Source organism: Galeopterus variegatus, unplaced genomic scaffold, assembly GCF_000696425.1.
Source record: "Galeopterus variegatus unplaced genomic scaffold, G_variegatus-3.0.2 Scaffold4612, whole genome shotgun sequence".
Classification (NCBI taxonomy): domain Eukaryota; kingdom Metazoa; phylum Chordata; class Mammalia; order Dermoptera; family Cynocephalidae; genus Galeopterus; species Galeopterus variegatus.
Genome location: NW_007730723.1, coordinates 306,857 through 330,952, shown reverse-complemented (window position 1 = coordinate 330,952; position 24,096 = coordinate 306,857). Strand labels below are relative to the sequence as shown.

Here is a 24,096-nt window from a genome sequence, read left to right as displayed (position 1 = left end):
AGACGGAGATGGATCAAGACAGTGTGTCTGGGTTGCCCAGAGGGCAGGGCACAGGAGGTGTACCCCCCACCCAGAAGATCTGTTGGCGATGAACAAACCAAGGAGGTTGGAAAAGGGGACAGGGCACTGATCCCAGCCCAGTGAGGGCCTTTGTTTCCGGGACCTTCCTAGCTGGAGGATGCCGGCTGGGGGAGGTAGACGTTGGGGAGTGAAGGACAAAACTTGGGCCCTAACATCCATCACTTGCCTCAACTGGCTGGCCCCTGGGCCCCCAACCCTGCCCTACACTGAGGACCTCTCTCACCCAGAGTCTGACCTGGACGAGTGGCCAAGGCCTGCAGGTGAGACCCCCGTCCCTGGTGGGGTTCAAGCAGAGGCAAGTTCTGGCCTGAGCTCTTAGGCTGGAGGGGGTGAGCGGTCTTGGCTCTCTAAGGCCCCTTCCAGTCTGAGGACTAAGGAATTCTGAGGTTTGGGGACTCCACATTTTAATGGCTTTTTTTAAAGAAAGCCCATTGGGGGAGGGATGGCCTTCATGGTCTCAGGAGCATCTAAGGACTCCCATCGAGGTTGCTCTCCCCAGATTGGTCAGTTGGTCACAGCGGCTGGGCTGGCCTGGCCTGGCCTCCCCACGCTCAGTGCCCCTTCCCCCAAGAGCCCAGAGCTGGGGGGTGGGGGCTGAGGGCATGGGAGGTGATCCCAGGCTCTGAGGTCTGTTGTCTTGGTCCCTTCCTCCTGGCCCAGGCTGCTGGCACCCTCCAGTGAGGGCCATCAAGAGACCAAGAAGACGGTGATGTGATGTGGGACCCGGCCCATGAATCAGCTCTAGAATGAAGAGGCTGAAAGAGGGAGACCCCAGGGAGCCCCCCTTCGGGTGGCTGGGCCAGCATCCCTGGTGCAGTTCTGGGGCCAGAGGGGGTTGGGGCTTCTCCGCTGGACTCCCCCACACAGTGAGGGCCGTTACCTTAGTCCTCCCAAGCCGTGCTTCCCTGATCTTCTCGGCCACCACTGCAGGCTGGGGGTGGGCAGTGGCTGGGCAGAGAGCTCCCCCTCTCCCGGGGTGTGAGCAGAGCTGTCTGGGTGGCAGCAGGGGGACTTGGAGGCTGGACACATGACCGGGGTCAACCTTGGGTGATTCTGTCCTCTCTGGAGCCCTGGGAACCAGCAGCAGGCCCCCTCCTCCAAGAAGCCCTCAGCCTCTGCAGCTCCATCCCTCGCCCCGACGCAGGCAGACCCCGAGGTGGGAGCCGGCAGAAATCGCGGCGGAAAAGGTCCTGAAAGAGTTTATTGCCAATCCATGTCCGGGGGCAATGGTCACCAGCTTTTGTCCTTCCTCCGGGGAATAGGCTTTCTCCACAGCAGCAGCAGGACAAGGATGTTGACGGCAGCCTGCACATGGCCGAAGACGGGGACGCCGAAGCTGCGGTACAGGAGGCCGCCCAGGGTGGGCCCGAAGGTGCGGGTCAGCGGCTGCACAGAGGCACAGAGGCCCAGCATGGTCCCTGCGGGGTGGAGACGGGACTCAGCCCCGGGCAGGTCCCTCTGCAGGCCACCCGCTTCCTGGACACAGCCCGGTGTGAGGTAGTCCCCCAAACACCCACTGGGTCTCTCCACCTGCCTTCCCCTAACTTCCAGACCCCCCATCCCCGCCCAGACCTTTGGAGTGAAATGCAGGGTCTGCTCCCTGAGGACCACCCAGCCACGCAGGGGCAGCACAGGGTGCTTCCTGGATCTGGGGCTGAACCTTCTCCCTACTCCAGAAAGTTCCCAAGCGCAGGAGGAGCCTGGGAAGGGGCCGCAGGTCACAGACAGCAGCCCCACCCTCCCAGGCCTGCCAGGGAGATGGCACCTGCGCCTGGGGCCAGGAACCTCCCGCTCAGGAGATCCATTGGGGAGCTGGCTCTCAGCTCTTTCCCAGGTCTGTGCCCGCCACTCAGGGCTGGTGATGGGGGAAGGGGGGACCTGGCCAGGGTCCTGTGAGCCACCATGGGCTTCTGGGGCCAGGGCTCACGGTGGGCACAACACCCCTAGTGACACCCCCATATCCCCCCTGGCCATCAGCTCTTTCTCCAGACACCCATCCCCCACAGCCCTCCTATGGACTCCCTGAAATGCCCCCATGGGGCTGGGGAGGGGCTTCTGGGAGAGCAGGTAGGGCCTCCCACCTGCCTCCTGCAGCCCCAGCGATGAGAGTGACCCCGCTTCCCAGGCTCACCTGGCTGCCCCCTCCTGAGCCTCAGCACTTTTACCCAACAGCCCAGATCTCCACGGCCCTCCAGTCAGCTGTCCCCAGAGTACACATGCACATGTGTGGTTGTTGTTACCACTCGGACAATGTGGGGGGGGTATTCACATTTCATAAGTGAAAGCCCCCCAGGACTCAAGGTGGGAGACACCCTCTGCCCGATTCCCAGCTCCTGAGGGTGGCGAGCTCTGGTCCCAACTACCCAGAGGGTCCCTAGCTTCAGAGCCCAGGCCTCTAGGTATCGGAGATCCAGGGCCTGCTCAGCCGGAAGAGGCCTGGTGAGGCCCCACCTAGGCTCAGGGCCCGGTGGAGGTGGGGATTTGAGAGCAGCCTCTCCCACTGCCCACACGCCCTAGGTCCCTAGCTTCAGAGCCCAGGCCTCTGGGTATCGGAGATCCAGGGCCTGCTCAGCCGGAAGAGGCCTGGTGAGGCCCCACCCAGGCTCAGGGCCCGGTGGAGGTGGGGATTTGAGAGCAGCCTCTCCCACTGCCCACACGCCCTGCAGACACCAGGGAGCAATTACCGCCCCCTCTGCGGGCCGGATTCCCAGGCTGGTGCTGGGAACCAGGTCCTGGCTCCTTCCAAGCTGAGGGTGGTGCCTCAGGCATGACGTGGCCCTGGTGGCCTGGGCCTCCTCCTACTGCCGTCATCTCGCCAGGCCTTACTCTTCTGCTCCCTCTCCTGGCATCTCCAAAGTGCCAGCCCACCTCCTCCAGGAAGGCTTCTGGCCCAGCCTGGCCCAGCTCATGCAGGGACCTGCTGTCCTAGCACCATGGAGACATAGTCCTGGGAGGCCTCGGAGGCCCCAGGGAAGCCCTGAGAACAGGTCTGCCCCTTCCAGGCCTCTAGCCTTTGGTCTGCTTCTCCCAGGCAGGCAGGTGGATGGAGGGTCAGCCAGACCCTGAGCCTCCTGGCCCTGCTGCTGGGAGTGCTTTGGCTCAGCCAGCCCGTAGGAGCCCACCGAGCTCACAGCGTGCACCTGCACTGTGCCTGGGCAGGGCAGGGGGCAGGAACTCAGCACCGTCAGGACCAAAGGACCCCCAATCTGGATGGGGGGACTCTCCTAGGCCTCAAGAAAGAAAGTTGGGTCCAGAATGGGAGCTGCGGGGGTCTATGTCTTGTGGGGCTCTGTGTCTCCTAGGGTGGCCTGGGAGCTTCCTAGCTGCGTTCATTCATTCACTCACTCATTCGTTTAGGAAGCACCTGAGCACTTATGTGGGTTGGGGGAGGGGACAGAAGCCCCCCTCAGCCTCCCAGGCTGGCAGGCAAGGCCCTCGTGTGTTCCCCTCGTCTGCCCCTCTCCTGTTTCTCTGGCTCCCTGGGCTGTCTTCCTAACTGGCCTCTGCCGGCACCTTTGAAATCTGCGCCTTTGCTCAGCCGGCCACTGCCTGGCCTGCTGCCAGAGCTGAGCCAGACGCCACCTCCGGGAAGCTCTCCTGCCATCCTCCCGGCCTGACCCCGGACTGGTCAGCGGGGGCTGGTGCTGGGCTGGGTGGTGGGCAGGATTCTCACCTGGGCCCTTGGGCTGCCCACCCCCCACTCAGACACCCGCTTCCCAGGGAGGAGGGCCTGCCCCTCACCGGTGTCTGAGGCTGCGACGGCCTTGGTCAGCATGCTGTCGGTGACCACGTTGAGGGTGCCCATGCTGAAGACCAGGCCGGGCACCAGGAGGCAGAAGTGGAACACGTTGGACATCAGCGCCTGGCGGGGTGGGAGTGGCTGAGCTGAGCGGGGGCTGTGCGGTTCACGCGGGGCCCATCCCTGAGGTCCTGCCCGTTCCCTTCCACCCTGGCCGTTCGCCCGACGGAGGTGGCTCTGGGTGGGGGTGGAGGGGCTGGGGCCCAATGTGACACGGCCTGAGGCAGGCCCAGGGGCTCATGCACAAACTGGGCTCCAGGCAGGCCTGAGCAGCTATGCCCACGTGCAGGGGTTCAGGGGAGCAGCCCAAGGGGGGCGTTCTCACCATGGCCAGTCCTACCACGATGAAGACCAGCACGCTGGCCCGGACCAGCACTTCCTCCGGGAAGCGGCTGCTGAGCCATCCGATGACGAGGCCCTGGGTGACCTAGGCAAGGGCGAGGGTGTGGACGTGGGGGAGGGGGTCTGGACTGCGGCCAGCCCTCCCACTCCCAGGCCACCTCCAGATGCTCCGCAGAGAAGGACCCTTGTCATCTGCAGCCCTTGGGGGTATCCCCAACCCCCAGTAGCAACCACATCCAGGGCAGAAGTCTAGGCCCCATGGTACTCAGGCTCCAATGTCCCTGGGGAGATGGGGTTTCCTCAACACGAGGGCAGAAGAGCCATAACAGGGACACCAGGGACATGACTCAGTGGGACAGGCCCAGCCCACAGGCCGCTCCCAGGCCACGGGCGAGGCTCCCTATCTGGCATCTCACCTCCTCCACCAGGCAGGAAGTGCTCAGGGGCCCAAACACCCCAGGGAGGGGAGAGCCGAGAGCTGAGAGCCCGCCACTGGCCTGGGGCATGAGCTGGAGGGCGGCTGGGGTCAGCCTGCTGGGCTGGAGCCCCTGTCCTCGGGCAGGTGCAGCCCTGCAGAACAGACCCAACAACCACTGTCCCCACTTCCTGCCTGGTTTCCAACCAGAACCATAAACGTCCTTTTAAAAACCCTACTTTCACGGTGGCTTTATCTCAGATTTTTTTTTTTCTTTTTAAAGGAAGATCTATTTGACAAACCTCACTCAGCACAACACACTTGAGGAAATCACAATACCACAAAAGGTTTAAATCCAGACCTCGGCACTTCACACAAACACCGAGACCAAGATCTTAACGTGTCAGTATTGCGTTTCAATTTTCCCATTTCCTTAAAAAAAGAGTAGATGCGCCTTACAGACTGTCACACGAGCCTGGAGCTAACGAAGTGGACAGCCGCTCACTTGCCTCTGTCCCTCCACCTCTCCCGAATGGTCCGAGGCCACCTAAGGCTTCCCCGTCCCCTCATCCCCTCCGCTACACAGCAGCCAGGGCCAGAGGGGTCCTGCCTCTGCTCAGACTCCTCCTGCAGCCCCCACCCCACTCTGAGTAAATCTGGTCCTTCGTGGCCCTGGAGACCACCCTCCCCCATAAGTGTCTTCCAAGTCTGGTCCTGTCCCCTGCCTGGCTCAGCTCCGCAGTCCCCCAAAATGTCCCCACCTCAGGGCCTTTGTTTGTACTTGCAGCTCCCCACACCCCTGCCACAGTGTCCCCTTGGTTTCCTCACCTCCAAGTCAATGGAGCCCCTCCCACTGCCCCACCTAATATAGCGCCTTCCGTATGCTAAAGTCCTTTTAATCTCTTCTGCTGGGCGTGTGACCCCTGGCATTTCGCAGGTGTGTTGGTTGGGGGTGTGTCTCCTCCAGTGGAATGGAAACTCGCCATCACTGCGGTGACCACGCCTGGGGTGGCAGGCACTCAGTAACCCCAGCAGCTCCGTGTTGGCCCCCTCCCGCATGCTCTCTCAATGACTAGTGCCCAGGGGCAGCGTAGGTGAGGGCACAGTGGCTGGGCCACCACGGGGGCTCCCGCAGGAGGGTCTTCAAGGACAGAGTTCTGCAAGCCCACTGAGGCGATGACCTGCGTCCCACAGGTTAGGACCATCTGGGCTGCCACGCCCCCCAGCCCTCACTCCAATAACCCCCCCTCCACTGGGAGCTGGGCAGGGACGCTGTGGCCCCCTTGGGAATCAGGCTGCAGCTGGGTGCACCTCAGGGTGAGGCAGGATATGGTTTGCTGTAGAACCAGCTGTGGGGACCAGGTTGGGGGTTGCCTCTTGGGGACCCTCAGTGACCACCCCCACCCTGACTGTGGGTGGGGAGGTGCTTAGCAGACACAAACCCAGGCCCCAACCCCTGCCCTCCACCCACAGAGGTCCCAGATGCAGCTCAGGCCCCAGCCCTGGCTGGGCTTGGGGCCAAGGGTTCTGGTTCACCCACTCCTTGGGGGCCCATCCTCCCCTGCCCTCCTCCCCTGTGTTGGGGTCCCCAGGCCTTGCCCGGGTTCCTTCCCCTATCCCTGCTGCTCCCCGAGGCTCAGTTCCCCCCACGGTGTCGGTCACCACCCCAGGAAGGACCCCACTGCAGCAGGGCAGGCCCAATCCCTCCCCCAGCACAGGCCGGGGGCTGCAGTGTCTGTCCCTGAGGGTCTTGAGGGTCTGCAGGTCTGGGCTGGGCTGAGCGTGCGCCCCCAGGCGGCAGGAGCAGCCTGTTTAGAATAGGCTCCCATGGCCCCAACTTGGACGATCATCAGTGCTGCCGTTTACCTCTTCCCCAGCACGGGGGCCCACCCGGCCCACAGAGCAGAGGCCCTCCCTGCCCATGGTATGGTGCTGGCCTCTCCCAGGAGTGGCTATTTTAGCATCAGGGTCCAGTCCTGGGCTTGGAGGCACAGGGAGCAGATGGCTCAGAGGTACCAGGAATGCCACACACTTCCGGCGAGGTCGAAAGCCCCTTCCCCCACTGCCCAGCGGGTCCCAAGAATAGCCCCTCCTGTGCTCCAGCTGTCAGGCAGATGTCCTGGGTGGCGGAGGCACGTCGCCATCTGTCCCTGCCACCTCAGGATCTAGTCCAGATGCCCAGAAGGAGCTGGGGTAGAGGACGGCTGGGCTTGGACAGGGCTGGCCCTGGGCAGGGAGCTGGTGGGCCCGGGGAGCTGGCAGGCGGGACACCCCCACGTCAAACTGCAGCAGGGGACCTCCCGACCAGCGCACATGAGCCGCCCCGGGTGCGCTGCAGACTCCCTGCTCGGATGGGACCCCAGGCCCCTGGGTGGACAGAGGCCGTGACACTGAGGCCTGGGGCCATGCAGGGCCTGAGTGCAGACCCCTGTGTGGGGGCCTGGGCCTTGGGCAGGGGCGGCAGAGCTGCCTGCTGGGAGGGAAGAGTAGGAGGAGTGGTCAGGGGGCACGGGGGCCCAAGCCACCTGTGCAGGTGACCAGAGAAAGTGGAGCCGAGGAGGCACGCGTGCCCCTAAGAAACCGAGTCAGCCACGCTGCGAGCCCGCAGGAGACCCTGCCCCTGCCCCCAGCAGCCGGCACCGCTCACCATCTGCAGGATCCCGAGGAAGGACATGAGGTAGCCGGCCTGGGCGGCCTCCAGCCGGAAGAACTCCATGGAGATGATGGAGAACATGACCATGAAGAGTCCTGCAGGGCGGGGCGTCAGGGCGCGGGCTCCACCCCACGTGGCCGCGCCCACCCCCATCTCACCTACGTGACCAGGGAGACCCTTCTCTGGGATTCTGCCTCCCCTTGGGGTCGCTAAGCTGTAGACTGTGAGCCAGAAGGTGCCAGGAGAGGCTGGGCTGACCACGTGGGAGGATTTGACCCAAGGCCCCCCCCCCAAGACCCCTTTTATGAAATGTGGTGGCTCAGTTTCAGTTACTGCAACCAGAAGAGCTGGCCCAGGTGGGTGGGTGGGCCAGGGGGTGGGGCCTGGCCAGGCCTGGGCTCGGCAGCCCCTCTGCCCGGCCGCAGGCTTGGCAGGTTCTGCACAAGTGGTGGAACTTTCTGCTGAGGGGAGGGACGAGGTCTCACTGATCTGTTCTGTCCTGCTCCTTTGCAGCCTGGCTAGAGGACCCCGGACTGGGTTTCTGAGTGATGGGGATTGCTACTGGGCAAAGCCACGTTTGGGCTGGACCATGGTCAGTGATGCCCTCGGGTGCCCTTCACCAGGTGGCTGGGATGAATGTCTCTAGATGCCTGTTTCACACTTACTGTCTGCCTCCCAGACTGTCCCCAGAGGACTCGGAGACCCCAGGGGCACAGCAGACTGAACGTGAGGTGTGCATGGATCTACAAGCCAGGCCCTCTCCCCGTGACACAGGGACCCCTTTCTTGCTTCCACAAGGGCCCTGATGTGCTGATTGGGAGGGTCGGGAGGGAAGCAGGAAGACTTTTTTGGGTGGGGTGGGGTGGCTGGCCGGTACAGGGATCTGAACCCAAGACCTTGGAGTCATCAGGCTGCGTTCTAACCAACTGAGCTGACTGGCCGGCCCTGGAGGACACTGTTTCTGTCTCCTCCCTCCTCGCCTGTGGGACCACATCTGCATGAACCATGGCTGCCCCCTCTCCGAGAAGGATGTGACGAGACGTGGCATAGACGAGGCTTGAACAGAGGGCAGCCTTGGAGCCCAGGACGCAGGGCATGAGAGGGGCCCGGCACTGACCACAGACTCTGTCCCTGGGGCCTGGAACCCTCAGCCACCCCGGGCTCCGGATGCCCGTGGAGTGGGCAGCTCGAACTCACCCGAGGGGAAGCTGGAGATGACCTTGACAAGGAACACCGGCAGGACTTCTGGCAGCAGCAGCAGGCGGCTGATGGCCTGCAGGTCAAACACGCTGGCCTTGGGCCCGCCTGGGGCACCAGAGAGCCCAGTTAGACCGCTAGGGGCCCCGGCCCCAGCGCCCTACCCGGCCTCGCCTGGCTGCCATGGCTGCGGGCATCGCTGCACCCCAGACCCACTGGCCGGGGGAGAGGCCCCCTTGCACCCAGCTCTGGGTTTGTTGTCCGCCCGTGGGACAGCCCCTGACAACACTCCTGGCCCCCGGGTGAGCACTGGGCAGCTCGTCACATGCCCACCAATTTCCCACAGGCCCTGGAATTCCTGGAGGTGCTCAGGAGACACAGCACCTATGCTCCCAGGTGACTGGCCCGGACCTGGGCAAGGAGCGCTGGAGGCCCTGGGACACTCACGACGAGGCCGAGGAGGACAATGCTAGCGGGGCACTCCAGCAGGCCTGGCCTGCTCAGGTGCCAGCTGACGGGAGCTCCGCCTCACAGCGACCGAGCGTCCGGGGCCACCCCTGGCGGGGCTTACCTGGCGGGGCAGCCTGGGCACTGGTGCTGGCCTCTTTGGTGCTGGCAGGGATGCAGGTGAAGCTGAGGACGGCTCCCAGGAGGTTGGCCATGAGAGCCACGATGGCCGGGTACTGGATCCTGAAGGCAACAGTCTCAGTGGCACGGGGTACCCCCGCAGCATGCCCCCTGTCCTTTCAGTCATACTAAGGCCTCAATCATCCTCGCAGGGGACGGTCATCTCCCAGTCTGCTGAGGTGCAGGGAAGGCCCCAAAGGACTATGTGTGTGTGCATGTCTCCGGGGAGGAGGTTTCAGAGACCTGGGGATCCCCACTGTGTAATGGGGGGTCATACCACCTCCCTGTCACAGGTGAAGACAGGCCAGCACTTAGTGGGCCCTCGGAAACCGCCTCCCCTACCTGCAGGAACCCCCTCCCCATTTTCTAGAGGAGGAGGTGCCTGCTGGGCCTGGGAGGGTTTTGGCTGGGGAACCCGGAGCTCTGAGAGGCCCCAGATGCGACCTTCCAGCTGCCTTCCCGCCCACCCACCCGCGACTGGCTCCCCCTCAGCTTTCACTTCTGAGGACGTGGTTCCCACCACGCGTCACCACATGGACACTCCAGTGCGGCCCTCCAGAAGGAGCAGGCAGGCCTTGCCACCTGGGGACACAGGCACTGGGGGGCTGGCCTCCGGGCCTGTGCACAGCTGGACCACCCTTCCCCTCAGCACTCGAGCAAACTCCTAGACATCCTGCAAGGGCCCTTCTTGGTAAGCTGCCCCCCCATCCCCGGCCAGCACCCTATCCTCTGGGACCCTGGTCTGAGCACGTGCTCTTCGGACAGCCAGTATTCAGCCCCTGAGGACAGCGAGCCTGGGTTGGAGCCTGAGGCGAAACCCCAGTGGCCATAAGATGACAGAATAAATGTGTGAGCCACTCACACAGACAGCCGAGGTCCTGCCCTGACCCTGCCAGAGCCCCCAATCTGTCCTGGTTGGGGCAAGACACGGTAGGGGTCAGGGTCCTGCACCTGCACCGAGGCCAGCCACGAGCTGTCCCTGCCCTCCAGGGAGCTCGAGGAAAGGCCTTGCCCTGGCCCTCCACAGCCGTGCACACATATGTCCTCGTCAGAGCTCTGGCAGGAAGTCCCAAGCAGGGAGGGACACAGGGAAGTCACTGGGGTCAGGACAACAGGCAGGCCTGGCTTTGGCTCCCTCATTTCTCAGGCTGGGACCGCCCGGGCTCAAACATGTCACGGCCGCAGGGCTGGCACTCGCCCCATCTGCCTGGACTGCTGGCCCTCCCTTCCCTGCCCACCTGGGCAGCTCCGCCCCCCTCTCCCACCTCCCAGGAGGCTGAGTATTCGGGCTTTCTGGCTGCCAGGGCTCCACGAGTGGACCCTTCCACTGACTGGCAGGCAGGGAGGGTCTGAGCATGCTGGCCCCAAGTGAGGCCTCTGCTGGGCCCAGTGGAGGGACAAGTCTGGGTGCAGGTTCTGCAGCCCCCTCCTCTGGCTGATGTGTGATGTGGGAACACCCTGCCCCCAGTGGCCAGCCCCAGAGAGAAGGGCCCTTTCTCCTGGACTCTGGCACAGAGGCCACACGTCAGTGCCAAAGGCCTGGCTGGGAAGGGACAAAACCAGCCTTCTTTTTGCCAGATGCCCTGGAAACACAGGGCAGAGGCGCCCACTTAGGTGGCTATTTTGGGACACTGGTGACAAGCAAGGGTGGGTGGCAGTGGACCAGGCCCCTTCTCCCCTGATCTTGCCCATCCCTTGAGGGGTGACCAAAGGCCAGCGCTGCCCTGGGGAACAGCAGAGCCTGGGGCTGGGGGCCTGGAGGGCCTGGGAGAGACTCAAAGGGCCCCCAATCCCCCAGGGCCCCATCAGCCAGCTGCCTGGGGAGGCCTGAGGTGTCCTCCGCACTCAGAACTGTCTCCGATCCCCAGAACAAAACACCAGAAAGGAAGCTGGAATGCACAGGAAATTGGCCAGGGCAGCCTGAGCTGGGCCTCCGCCCGCGGGGCTGCTCAGCTGGGAGCCAAAGGCCAGCGCTGCCCTGGGGAACAGCAGAGCCTGGGGCTGGGGGCCTGGAGGGCCTGGGAGAGACTCAAAGGGCCCCCAATCCCCCAGGGCCCCATCAGCCAGCTGCCTGGGGAGGCCTGAGGTGTCCTCCGCACTCAGAACTGTCTCCGATCCCCAGAACAAAACACCAGAAAGGAAGCTGGAATGCACAGGAAATTGGCCAGGGCAGCCTGAGCTGGGCCTCCGCCCGCGGGGCTGCTCAACTGGGAGCCCCCTCAGCTCTGCGCCCTGATGCACAGCTTAGGTGGCTCCCCAGGGGCCCCTCTTACTGGTGCCTCCTCCTCGGGACCTGCCCAGCTGCAGCCCCACCCCGCATGGAGCTCCAGCCCATGTCTCATTCAACACTTTGTACAAACTGAGCCCGGACTGTGAGCGCAGGGACAGTTCAGTTTATCTTTACCTCCACCCCCACTTCCTTTTGGTTGAATGAATAGACGGGAGGCTGGACGGACAGACGCGTCGAGCCATTGAGAGGGCCCTGGGCAGGACTTGGGGGACCTGACCCTCTGTCACTCTGTCGCGGCTACCTCACTGGGTGGCCTCACTTCCTCACAAGCACACGAGGGCTGGGGTCCCGGCATGTCCTCCCTCTGGACACCCCCTGGATCTGTGGGAGTGCTGGCCGCCTGGCTGTCCTGGAGTCCAGCCCCCTCCCCGCCCCCACTGCCACCTGCATCCTGCCCCGCCCGCTGCCCAGAGAGACCTTTGGAAGCGGCAGCCCACAGCATGGGCAGGTGGTCACAGCAGACACAAATGCGACCTTTCACCCTGACCTCCAGGGCCTGGGTTTGCTGACTTATCTGGAAGGTGGTGGCCCAGTCAGCTGCCAGGACTCAACACCTTTGTCTCCTCCACCCGACCCTGTCTCCTGCCTGGCTCTAAGGTGACAATTCCTCACCACGCTGGCTGCCCTCCCTACTTGCTATGAGGCTCCAAGAGGTGATGGTACATGGCTGAGGTCACTCTGCCACCAGGAGCTAACCAACAGGTGGGGCTCCGAGGCTGTGCACCCTTCTCCTGTCCACCTGGGGGACAGGCTGGGGTCATCTGGGAGCCAGCTTCCAGTGACACCTGGCTCACAATGGGGAGGGGAGGGGGCTGGGCTTCATGACCGCCAGGCGGCCGGCGCTCCCACAGATCCCGAGAGTCACTGGACGTCCAGCCCGGGGCTCGGGAGAAGTCACCCTGCCATCACATTCCACATCCCGGGATGCGGTGGCTAGAACCGTGTCTGAAAATAGAAATTTTGTGGGGCTGCTCCTGACTCAGCTTCCCTCTGGCTTCCAGAGCCCTAGAAAAAGGGCCTAAAGCTCTCTGTGGCCTTACCCTTCCCAGCCCCCTGTGTCCCGCAGCACGTGGTCGCCCCACTTCCTGACTACACAGGCCTCCAACCAAACCACAACCTCCTTCCTGCCCCGGGGCCTTTGCTTGGGCTGATCCCTCCGCCTGGGACACCATCTGACCCAATCTCTCATGCCACAGTGACTTCTCGAGATGGTCCCCCTCAGCCATGTCACCCTCAGCCACAGGTGCCCTGTGCCTGTGCGTCCCAGCTCTCAGAACACCCCAGTGCCGTCTGCTCTTCCCAGAGGTGGGTGCGAGGCCTAGCCTCGGTGAGCAGCGGGGTGGGAGGCAGGCCACTTGGCTGGCCCTGTGGGTCACTCCTGTCCCAGAGCCCTGCAGGCAGCCCCCATGTCTGCTCATTAACTTGCAGGGGAAGCTGCCTGGCACGGGGGTGGAAACCTTCTGTGAGCAGGGTGAGGCTCCCCGTTCCCTCGCCCAGACTGAGGGGCCCCAGGTGACATCCGAGGCCCACATTCCGAGGCCTCAGGGACCAGATAAGGTGCGCAGCTGAGGTGTGCAGCTGAGGTGTGCCGAGTCACCCAGGACTCCACGGGGGCAGCTCACTGCCCACTCTCAGCCCAGGAGGCAGCTGCCTGTGCGCCAGGGCCTGTGACCGGATGCTCTCCCAGTCTCACTCTCAAATTCTCCCTAGGCCTGGTTGGAGTCAGTTCAAATCCCAGCCGCCTCCAGGGGGACAGAGCCCACCCGGGGGCTGAGAGCCTGGGACTGACTGCATCCCAGAGGGGACGGTGGGTCTCCTCCAGCCCCAACCGTGGGGATAAGGGAAATCCCTCTCCCTTGGAGGTGAAACGCCCCCTCATCAGCACCGTCCTCCTTGGGTCTAAGCAGTCCTAGCCCCACACACAGTCTGTGGCCATAGCACGAAGGCTGCCCCAGACTACAGACTACAGGTAAGTGAACAGGTAAGGCTGTGTGCCAATAAAACTTTACTCACAGACACAGGCAGCACCTGGATTTGCTGATCCCCACTTCACGCAGCCAGGTTGATAGCTGGGATTTATTCACACACAGCCTGGGCCTCTTCCCTGACCCCAGGCCCACGTCAAGGTGCCCCTCAGCACTGAACTTGGTCTGCGGGCAACTCAGACTCAACGCGTCAAGCACTAACTCCTGGTCCCCTCCACCCCTGCAAACCGCTCGCCCTGCAGAGGCCCCCATCTCAGTGGTGGCGTCTCTATCCCTCCAGCCGCTCAGGCCAAAGACTTTGGGGTGCTCCCCCACTCGCTGCGTCCTTCGTGCCCCGTGTCCGTCTTCAACAAATCCCACTGGCTCCACCTTCAGAATGGATCTCAGGTCTGAGCCTCCCTGAGCGCCGAGCTGACCCTCCCTAGGCCTGGCCTCCTCACCACCCCCTCCCATGCCCTGCTGCAGCCTTGCCACCCACCAGACCCCACACCTGCACCTGCCCCGAGTTCTCTGTCCTCACAGCGGGGACACATTACAGAGGTCACCATGGAGCCACCAGCCCTCTGCTCAGCACCTAGTGGTGGGACACCTGGGGCAAAGTCAGAGCCCCCTTGCTGCCCAGCCCCCTCCGACCCTTTCTGCCTCACTCGGTTCCAGACACCCTGGCCCCTTCCTTTTCCTGGGAGAAGCCAGGACGTCCTGGCCGTGGGGCCTCTGCACAGCTGGAAGGTGCAGCCCATCTCGTGCGTATTGCCTAGGGGCAGCTGTCTGTGCACCCGGGGAAGGGAAACCCCATGGGGCAGGGGTCTTTGTCTGGCTCCGTTGGTGTGTGCTGAGTGACTCAGGGCCCGGGGCCTCTGCAGACAGCTGGACCTCCCAACCCTGAGCTCCAGAAGCTGGACCCAAACCAGTTACCCCAGTGCCTGTCTCTGTGGCTGGCAGCGGATGCCAAGTCCACCTCCTCCACTGCTGCCTGGGCGGCTAGGGGTGGGGCATGGCTGGGCCTCACAGCGGACAGGGGCACTGGGTCCTGGAGCCTGCCTCCCGTGTTCTCCATGAGGGGATGGGGGTCGGGACCATAAACACGACCAGTACTCAGGCCCCAGCGCCCTGGGCGAGCACACCTGCGGCTGTGTGGACGCTGCAGACGGCACGGCTTGGGGTGCAACCGAGTGTGCCTCCTCCTGCCCCGTCTGGGTGGCACAAATGCAGAGCCACAAGGTCACCCTCCCACGCCCCTCACAGCATTCTGGGCGCCAGCTAGAGGCCTGCAGGGTCAGCTCTAGCCACAAGGGCCCTTCCACTACCCCCGTGTCTTGGGTGTGATGTGAAGACCCTGAGAAAGTCTCCCACCCCAACTCTGCACAGCTCCCAGCCCTGGGCCATGGATGGGGACTGGGAACTCTATGGGGGAATTACACCCTTTCCTGGGCCTCAGTTTCCCCACTCATCAGAGGAAACATCCAGGTTGGCCTTACTGTATATAAATGTCACAGTTATAAAGCACCTCAGATCTTGGGATGAAAGGAGGCAGGGAAGCTCATGGAATGTTCTAGAAGGTGTGGGCAGGGGTGAAAGCCATCTTGGAGGCTGGTGGGAAGGAGACAAAGGCAGGTGGGGGAGGCCAGCAGGGAGGCTGCAGGCTGAGCTTGCTCCTGTGTGCCTGCCACCCCTCAGCATCCCCGTGAGCCAGTGAGGGCTGAGGGACCCATGTCACAGGTGAGAAAACCTGGCGAGGTAAAGAAACAGGGCTGGACCAGCGGTGAACCCACCCGTGAGGGCCCTGCATGCAGCATGGCCACCTGCTAGTGCCCAACCGTCCTCCCTGTGCCCTCTTCATGCCCGTCCTCACTCTAGCCACCCTGGGGAGACAAGGGCCCTCAGTGGCACGGCCCCCCACACGCTGGCTCCTCATCCGTCCCCTCCACCCACCTGGCCCTGAGCGTGAGCTGCCCCTGCTGCCTACCTGGGCTGCCCCTCCACAGGCGCTCTGATGTCCCCATCCAGGAGCACCCTCCAGCAATGTGCCACTCACACCCGTCAGCCAGCCCTGCCCTCTCCCTGGGGTCCTTCCCATGGGCTCTTCCACCTTGAACAGAGCCCACCTGCACCTGCCTCTGCTGCCATCACAGCCCTCGCTAACTTCCCCTCTGCTCTCCCTGCTGTCTCTTGAACCAGGCTTCTGCAGCCCTGCCCAGATCCGGAGATGACCTCCCTGCTACACGTCCTTGGTCACTGCCAGCCTCGGCTTACTTGAAAGCACAGGCGCGAGGGGTCCCTGCCCTCTGTGAACCACACGCCCTCGGCTGGCAGGATGCGCTCTCTCCAGGTTGTCCTTCCCTTCTCCACAGCACCCTCGATGGCACCCAGCCTGCTCAGACCTCAGCACAAGGCTGCTGGGCTCCCCCAGGGCCCGCCCAGAGCCAGGGGCCTTGGCATCCCACCTGTTGGCAAAGCCAAGCCAGAATCTGCCCTCTGCCCTCGCCCCCATGGCCACCCTGCTCTCCCTGCAGTAGCCGCCCCATGGCCCTCCCTGAGCTGCTGCTCACCCCACGCTCAGCACACGGCCCTGCTGACGACGGCCCCGGGCTGCAGGGCCTGTGCATGTGCCATTTCTTTGCTTCCCGGTCACCTGCTTCAGGTCTCTGTTCAAATGTCACCTCCTCAGAGAGGCCCTGTCTGTCTAGTCCCTGATCCTGCTTCCCTGAGCCTTACTTTTTACACGATGTAGTTCAACCTGACATTACAGGAGTGAGTATGTGTCGTACGCACTGCATCCAAGGGACGTGGCCTGTCTCGTCACTGCATCCCAGAAGCTAGAATCTCAGGGGCACTTATTAGACGCCAGATAAACATCAGGGAGTAAACGAACTGCCCCCCGCCAACCTCCCGGCCTCCGCTCCTCTGCTCACAGCCATCAGCAGCGACATGTGACAGAAATGTTGTGAGGACTCCCCTTGCCCAGATCGCCAGGGCTCAGCCTTGCCCAGATCGCCGGGGCTCAGCCTTGCCCCAGCTGCCTCCGCCACTGTTGGGGCTTGTCTAGGGCCACTTGGGGAGGCTGCGCTGCAGTACCTGGGTAGTAAAGCCCAGGGACTAGCATTGGGTCATCAAAGATTGGAGAGACTGGTGTCCACAGAGTTGCCCGTCCCACACCAAGTGGCACCTCCAACGGAATGGAGCCTCAGGGTGGCTCACACAGGCCTGTGGAGGGTGGGTGGGCCCCCAGCTGGCACGGAGCCTCTGGTCAGGGAGCAGGCAGGGCCTGATTGAAAGGGCTGGGCAAGTCCCTCTTATGACGAAAGCTGATGCCAGTGGACGCTGGGAGTTTCGGGTCAGGAACGGGGGTGGGGCCAAATGGGGGGTGCACGACTCCGTCTACACCACTGCAGGGGGACGGTGCAGGAGACCTGGAATGGGTCAACCCTAGAGACCACGTGTGGGGCTCTCCGTACTGAGCAGGATCTGAATCCTGCAGGACGGGATCTGGGAAGACGGGAGTGTGCAAAGCTGGGGGCTGGGGGCAGAGGCTTTCACGTTGCATGCAGCAGTTCACCTAAGCTCCCCACGAGCATGCGAGCTGCGATCAGGATTCACGTCTCAGAGGTGAGGAAACTGAGCCACGGAGAGTCTGACAGCAGGAAGTCCCAGACCCACCGTCCTCCAATCCTCCCTCCCCTGGAGCCCCCAGTACAAGCCCCAGTCAAAGAGCCGCCGGCCACCGCTCCCCTCCCTGGGGTCTCCAGGGGCAGCTGGAAAAGGATTGTCCCCAATCCCAGTCCCGAAAACGGAGCTGAGCGCAGGCAGGAGTGAGGGGACCACGGGGCATCCAGAAGGGCCTCCAGGCTCCGCTCCCCAGACGGTCCGCTGTGGGCACCCCGCGGAGCTCGGGGTCCTGCCGCCCGCAGCGTCCGCATCGCAGGGCGCCCCTGGCCCACAGCAGGGCCGCAGGTGTCGGCCCCGTCCTGGCACCCCGGGACTCCGCCCCCAGGGCCCGGCCGCGCGGGTCCTCAGGGGCTAGGGTGGGAATCACACCCCTGGAGCTGGAAGCTCCCTGTGGTGCCGGAAATTGGGGGGCCCAGAACCCAGAGGAAGGTGCGTCCAGGGACACAGGAACCCCTAGTGCATGGGGCTGGAACCGGGGACACTGCCAGCAACAGAAGAAACACCCATGAGTCCACAGTGACTGAGCCAAAAACGGAGCAGAAGAGCATCCTGCAGAAGCTCCCATGCCTTTGAGGAGGGCCGTGTGCTCCCCATCCCTTAGCGTGGGCTGCACAGACTAACTTCCTTCCAAAGAGTGCCGCGGAGAAAGGGAGACGTCTGACCACTCGACCTCGGCTGGGATCAGTGTCACATTGACAGGGACGAGTCGCTGACGGTTCTGCTCTTGATGTGGGGGATGACAACAGCATGTCACCTCTGTGGCCTTCCTCCCGAAAACATGCCACCCCCAACTAATTACGAGAACACACCAGACAAAGGCAAACTGAGGGACATTCTACAACACCCCTGACCAGTGTTAATTCCTCAACACAGCCAAGGTCATCGAAAACCAGGAGAGTCTGAAAGATTGACACCACGGCAGCGTGTGCATGAGCGCGGCGGGCAGGCGCGAGGCGAAGAGCAGCGGGACGCCGGGCAGGGCCGGGCTGCAGGACGCCGCCAGCAGCAGGTAGAGCGTCGAGGCCGCCAGGAAGGACAGCGTGAGCGCCGCGCGCGCCCCGCGCTGGTCCGCGAACCTGGGGGCCGGGGGCCGGGTCAGGGAGGCTGGTGCGGACCTCAGTTTCCCCGGGGAGCGCGCAGGCGCAGCTGCGGGGAGCTGGGGGGTGTGTGACCCGGGGGACGGTCCGTACGACGGGACAAGGAAGGATGTGTGTGTCACAGAAAGCGTTTCCCGGGCCGAGTCCGATGGCTCAGCCTGTGTCCCCGTCAGCGTTCCAGGCCCCGCCGTTCTCGGCGTGCGCAACGCTTTCTCTTCTGCCGAAAGGTTACTCCGGAGATCTGACCCCTGCCCCGCCACCCGGTGCCGCTCTGTCCGTGGTGAGGGTGGCGGAGGACGTGTGCCGGCATGTCCCAGCCCAGCGGGGACCCCACACAGTCCCTGGAGCTCCTGCCTGAGTCCCCGCGGGTCCCGGTCCCCAGAATTGCCATTTTAATACAAGTTGACGGGGGACTCCAGCTCAGTGGGACTAGGCATTTACAGCCGTGAGATTTTCACCAATTAAAGCCTCTCTGACCACAAACCAGAATTAGTGGAAATCATGGGCTGGGACCCCCGAGAGGTCCACAAGGGGCCAACGCTCTCCTTGATTTGCCTGTCTGCAATGGGAGTGCCACCACCCTCGTGGGGCCCAGTGCGAGGGCAAGGAACCCGGCAGGACACAGCCCATGGCCTCCGAGGGGGGTCCCGGGTCCCTGTGGGGCGAGGCCCCCTCACACTTCCCTCCCCACCGTACCTGCCAAACACGGGCCCGCCCAGCAGCTGAAGCACGCCGAAGGTCGTTTGCAGGTAGCCAAAGGCGACCGAATCCAGGCCCAGTCTCCGGGACAGATACTGAAACACAGAAGGGTGCTCATGGGAAGGGTCTGGGAAGGACCCGAGGGCCTGGAATCCAGGGACCCCAGATGGGCAGAGGGTGGGAGGGAACAGGGGGCCCAGGCTCTGCTTCCCCGGGGGACTGTCCTCCTCCTCTCTTAGGTGGGAGCCACCGTGTCCTCTCGGGGTGGCAGTGCTGTACAGGCAGCTGTGGCCCCCTTCCCCTCTGTGGGTGCACCCCCATGGGCACACAGAAGCGCTGACCCCCACCACTGCGTCTTCATTCACTTAAAGCTTCATGGGGAAGACTGAGGCATTTTCCTGGCCAGTAAGAGATTGTCCCAAGCACCTTAACGACTTCCAGAAGATGGTCCATTGCCCAGCAGGTCACTGTCTGCCGCGAGAGGCCCCCAGCCCCTCAGCCCACCTTGTGAGGATGCCCGTCACGGGGGAACAGGGCTGTGACTATTCCAGAGAACCTGAGGAGTCCTGAGGACCTCAGGCCCCCACCTCGTCCTGCCCGATTCCTCTGTGACTTCAGTAGCCCCGGAGCTGCTCTGTCCCTCATGCGGGCCTCTGAGTTCTTGACTCTCCCACTTATTCTGGACTGGATTGTGTCTCTCCAAATTCATACGTTGGAGTCCTGAGCCCGTTGGAGTCCTGAGCCCCGGTACCTTGGAATGTGACTGTATTCGGAAATAGTGTCTTTATGGAGATAATCAAGGTAAAGTGAGGACGTTAGAGCAGGCTCTGATCCCATGCGACTGGTGTCCTTATTAGAAGCGGAATTTTGTACACAAACAATTGAAGAAGGAAGACATGGGAAAAAACACGTGACATTGGAGGCAGAGACTGGAGCGATGTGGCCACAAGCCAAGGAATGCCCGGGCTACCAGGAGCTGGAGGAGGCAGGGAGGATCCTCCCCCCCGGGGGGGGGGGGGGGGGGGTCAGCGCGAGCATGGCCCTGCCACCCCTTGACCTTGGACTTGTGCCTCCAGAGCTGTGAGACAGTGCACTCCGGTGGCTCCCAGCCCCAGCATGTGGCACTTTGTTATGGCAGCTGCCTCAGACAGACACTACGGCACTGCCTCCGCACCTTCCCCCGGGCCACTCCCTAAGCTCACCTGAGATCCCACTCCCCTCTCTCCCACTCACCTGGCTGGTCTGCACTGCCCCTCCCCAGTGAAGATGAAGTCCCGAGGGCCACCAGTAATCCCCTAATCTCCATCCCACCCCGCAGACTCTCCTGCCTCCTTCTGGCTTCAGCTTCATCCAACTCCCTTTGGGCTGGGGGAGCCAGGACCACGCCCCCGTCCCCCCAGATCCTCTCTGTCTGTGAACTTCACCAGATGATCATCCTGAATTCTCCTAGCGAGTCCGAGATCCCACCATATCCCACGTGTCCCTGCCTCCTCCTTCCATCCCCACCCCTGCTGCTGTGATGATACTGAACGTCCCATCCCCACACCTGTCCGCCTGCCCACCTGTCTCACCTACCTGAGTCACCCTCACTGCCTGCATCACATCCCAGCCTCTCCTCCAAAGCTTCTCCCTGCCCCCTCTCTCCACGGTCCCCTCCTGGGGGAGGGCTCCCACTTGTGCCTGCCCTTGTCCTGTTACTTCTCGCCTTCTGCTGACCCCTCCCTCCAGCCACCTGTGCAGAGCCCGCTGCCTCCTCGGATTCCACCTCTTCTCCTCCTCTCGCCACGGCCACCCACCGAAGCATGTGCTCCTCCTACCTTCCCCGAGGTCACCGCTGGCCTCCAGCAGTCGGCTCTGGCACACTCCCACTTGAGTGGCACCTGCCTCCGTGGCTCCCCCGCCTCTTCCCTGACCCTTGTCTGCTCTGGACTGTCTTGGGTCACCTGCTGGTTCCTCCTGCTCACCCCGACCTCCAAGCTTCCCTTCACTCCAGGGAAACCCACCCCGATAAGCACCTCCAAGCTGTGGCGTCCTGGAGAGATGCAGCCCCAGGACCTCTGTCCTGAACTGCCATGCATCCGCCCCCTGCGGCTCGCCACTCAGCGTCTGAAATCATCTTGAACTCGGCACATTCAGAACCGGGCTCCGTCTTCCCCCAAAGACCAACCGGCTCCTCCTGAAGCTGCCTCTTCCCCATTGCTGATGCCTCCGTCCTTTCAAATCCTCAGAGTCACCTCTGTCCCCTCTTTCTCTCACACTTACATCCCATCCATCCATCGGCAACAGCGCCGATTGCAGCCACTTCTCGCCTCCTCCACAGCTGCTCCCATTGGATCTGTGCGCACCGGGGTCATGGCCCCTCTGTGACCTCAGCCCTTCTCTGCTCCAGTCCCTCCCCTCCAGCTGCGCTGGTCTCCTGCGACCCCATGGCCTTTGCACTGGCTGTACCTCTCCCGCTCCCTTCAAGCCTTTGCTCCAGTGTCACCCTCTCCGTGAGGTTTCCTGACCCCAAACCCTGCCCATCCTCAGGTGCTCGGTCCCCTCCCTCCCTACCGCTGCTTTTCCCACTGCACATCTAACCGTGTGTTATGTTTCCTGAGGGTGGCTGTCGCCCTCACACCATGCACACTCGCCTGCCAGCTCCAAGGGCCATGTTTAGTCTGTTTTGCACTCTGCTCTGCTCCAGGTTCTGAGAACAGGGTCTGCCCCAGGCGCTCAGCACGGCTTTGTTGGATAAATGCTGGGGCGGCAGGTGCATCCGCACCCTGCCCTGTGGTCCATGGTTCTGAGGGCTTTAACTGTCCACTCAGGCCTCCCAAGCCAACCCTATCAGGGAGGGACAGTTAATAGCCATTTTAGGATGAAGGAAACACAGGACTTGACCCTAGCCCATTTGGTGGGAGTGCGCTGGCTTGGGAGGCCTGGTGGGGAGGAGGTCCTGGGGCTCACCGTTTGGCTGGGAGCCCCTGCCATGCCCGGAATGGTGACTAAGGCCAATGCCCACTTTCACGCAGGCTGTGAGGGCCGAGAGGAGGGGGCAGTGTCTGAGCCCAAGCTGGGCTTCCCAGGAGCAAACATGAAAGGCTCCATGTTGGCCCTGCCCCTGCCTGCGCTTCTGGGTGATGGGTAACTTTGTTCCCAAGTGTCTTGAGCCTCAGATCCTGGGGATAATGCGAGTGGGGGACTGGCCTCAGTTAGGGCCACTGTGGGCCCAGCCTACTGACCACGTCAGGGAACTCACTCGGAGTGGGCACCAGCCCTGCCGTGGCCCCTACCCTGCCTGGAGCCAACATCAGCAGATCACCTCAGCAAGCCTGGGCCCTGGCTGCTCACGAGGGTCTCCAGGAGAACTTTTAAAAGTGGCCAGCAGCCGATGCCACGGCCCCACACAGAGCAGAGAGAACAGAACCTCCGGGGCTCTGGGTTCTTCCAGACTGTCCTGGATTGTTGCCCCAGAGGGTGAGACCCTACGAGCTGCTCCCACAGACGTTCATTGAATGAAGAAACAAGAGTGAAAAGGTGAAGAAATGGGGGGTAGGGTGAGGAATGGGGGTCACTGGGTGGCCAACAAAGACTGTCGTGAGCCAGGCCACTTGGCCAGAGAAGCTGCCAGATCAAGCCCCTGCCCTCATGTTCTGGTGGGGGAGAAGATGACCAAATACACATGGAATAGGGTGCTGCGTGTGGCAAGCTGGGCAAGAAGCTGAGGAGCAGGAGGGGACAAAGGTGAAGTGACACTAAGGTGCCAGGCAGATGTAGGGAAGGCCTCCCCAAGAGAGTGACCTGAGCAGAGGCTTGAGTGCAGCCAGGACATGAGCTGAGCAGGTGTAGAGGCAGGGGGTCCACAGGGTAAAGGCCCCAGGTGGGAGGCAGAGGACCAGCTGGGGTGGCCAGGTGCAGGGATGCTGTACTGGAGGCTGGCGGCAGCAGGGGCTGGGGGGCTCCTTGCAGCTTCCCCCCAGGGCCGTCGGTGCAGCCAGAGCCCGGGATGTGCTGATGGGGGGATCAGAGGCAGAGTCCCTCGGTCCCTTAACTTGCTCGGCTCAAGAGTGGTGTGGGCCCCAACTGGGAGGGGCCCTGGCAGCATTGAGTCCCTCCCCTGTCCCCTGCTACCGCCCAGATAGAAAGGAGGAAGAGTGAGGGCAGGTTGCTGGTGCAGGCTGCCTGGGGGTGGGGTGTTACTCACGGGCACAGTGGAAAACTGCATGAAGAGGCAGGTGAGCTCCAGGGCAGCCAGCACGTAGGTAAGCAGAAGAAGCCAGGGCCGGCTCAGCGTGGCCGTCCTGCTGGGGAAGTGGCCCTGGCTCTCGGGGGCTCTGATACCATGCATCCTGGGCAGGCGCTGCAGGGAGACTGGGAGAGATCCAAACAGTAGGCTGGTGGAGCAGAGGGCAAAAGTCCTGTTGATCTGGGCACAGGTGCTGAGTCACCAGGCTGGAGGCAGGCACACCCGGCCTGACCTCGCTTGGAGGAGCTGGCCTGTGGGCATTCCAGCCACCTCGACCTCAGAGAATGTGTCAGGTGGCCCTCCCCCTCCACATCTGACAGCTCCTGGTCTTGGGCACACAGCCTCCATGGGAGGGGAGACTGGGACACCCCACACACAGTGCACCAGGCACAGTGCCCCAGGTGCCTCACACAGGGAGGCACCAGGTCACGTTTTTGGAGTGAAACAGACACGGAGTGGCTACTGACTGCAGCTCAGGTCAGTGCCTCCTGTGGGCACTGAGCTGACTTGTGTCCCTGTGCACCCTCCCCCAACACAGGCCGCTGTCAAGGGAAGGCCTACTTTTCTCTGGGACCTCCAGCCAGAGCACGAGGGGCTTCTGGAGCGGTGTGTGCAGCTCAGTCTTCCTGCTGCCCCAGGGAGGGCAGCTAGGCCTCTCGCCACCCCACCTACAACAGGCAGGAACCAGGTTTTGCAGCTGCACTGAGGCCTTTGGGGCGGGGCAGGGCGGGGTGATCGTGCAGAGTGCTGGGAGCTGTGCACTGCCGCCCCCTCCCATCCGGAGGTGCGGGGAGGCTGGGGGAGCCCGCAGCCCCAGCAAGCACGTCGGGGCACCTCCCTGGGCAGAGGCCGGACTCCGCGCGGGGGTTCAGGAATGAAGGGCAGGGGTGAACTTGGACACGGTCCCAGTGTGAGCCCTCCTGGGGTGACCTGGAACACCTTCCGTTCTAGGGTGAGCTCCAGCCCGCCTTTTCGGTGTGACCTGGCACCATCGCCTTCCTGGTTGAGTTCCGGCCC

The 24,096-nt window shown here is 63.1% G+C and overlaps 1 protein-coding gene across 1 annotated transcript; it reads right to left on the bottom strand.

Moving 5' to 3' along the window:
• Positions 1-1,264: 1,264 nt before the first annotated feature.
• SLC22A18 (solute carrier family 22, member 18) lies at positions 1,265-23,652 on the bottom strand. Its single transcript, XM_008587975.1, has 11 exons — positions 23,641-23,652; positions 23,038-23,204; positions 18,849-18,946; positions 17,968-18,131; positions 17,267-17,406; positions 9,059-9,191; positions 8,488-8,595; positions 7,285-7,385; positions 4,206-4,307; positions 3,823-3,943; positions 1,265-1,499 (listed from the first exon to the last, which is right to left on the bottom strand). The coding sequence occupies exons 2-11, from the start codon at positions 23,179-23,181 to the stop codon at positions 1,312-1,314; spliced, it is 1,299 nt and encodes a 432-aa protein (XP_008586197.1). The 5' UTR covers positions 23,182-23,204; positions 23,641-23,652; the 3' UTR covers positions 1,265-1,311.
• Positions 23,653-24,096: the final 444 nt, after the last annotated feature.

What these genes read in the sequence shown, in the direction of transcription:
- SLC22A18 (XM_008587975.1), bottom strand. Translation starts at nt 23,181, where the DNA reads ATGCATGGTATCAGAGCCCCCGAGAGCCAGGGCCACTTCCCCAGCAGG. An exon ending in TCGTGGTAGGACTGGCCATG is followed by an intron (nt 3,944 to 4,205) that starts GTGAGAACGCCC and finishes CCACCCCGCCAG; the next exon opens with GCGCTGATGTCCAACGTGTT. An exon ending in CGTCGCAGCCTCAGACACCG is followed by an intron (nt 1,500 to 3,822) that starts GTGAGGGGCAGG and finishes TCCACCCCGCAG; the next exon opens with GGACCATGCTGGGCCTCTGT.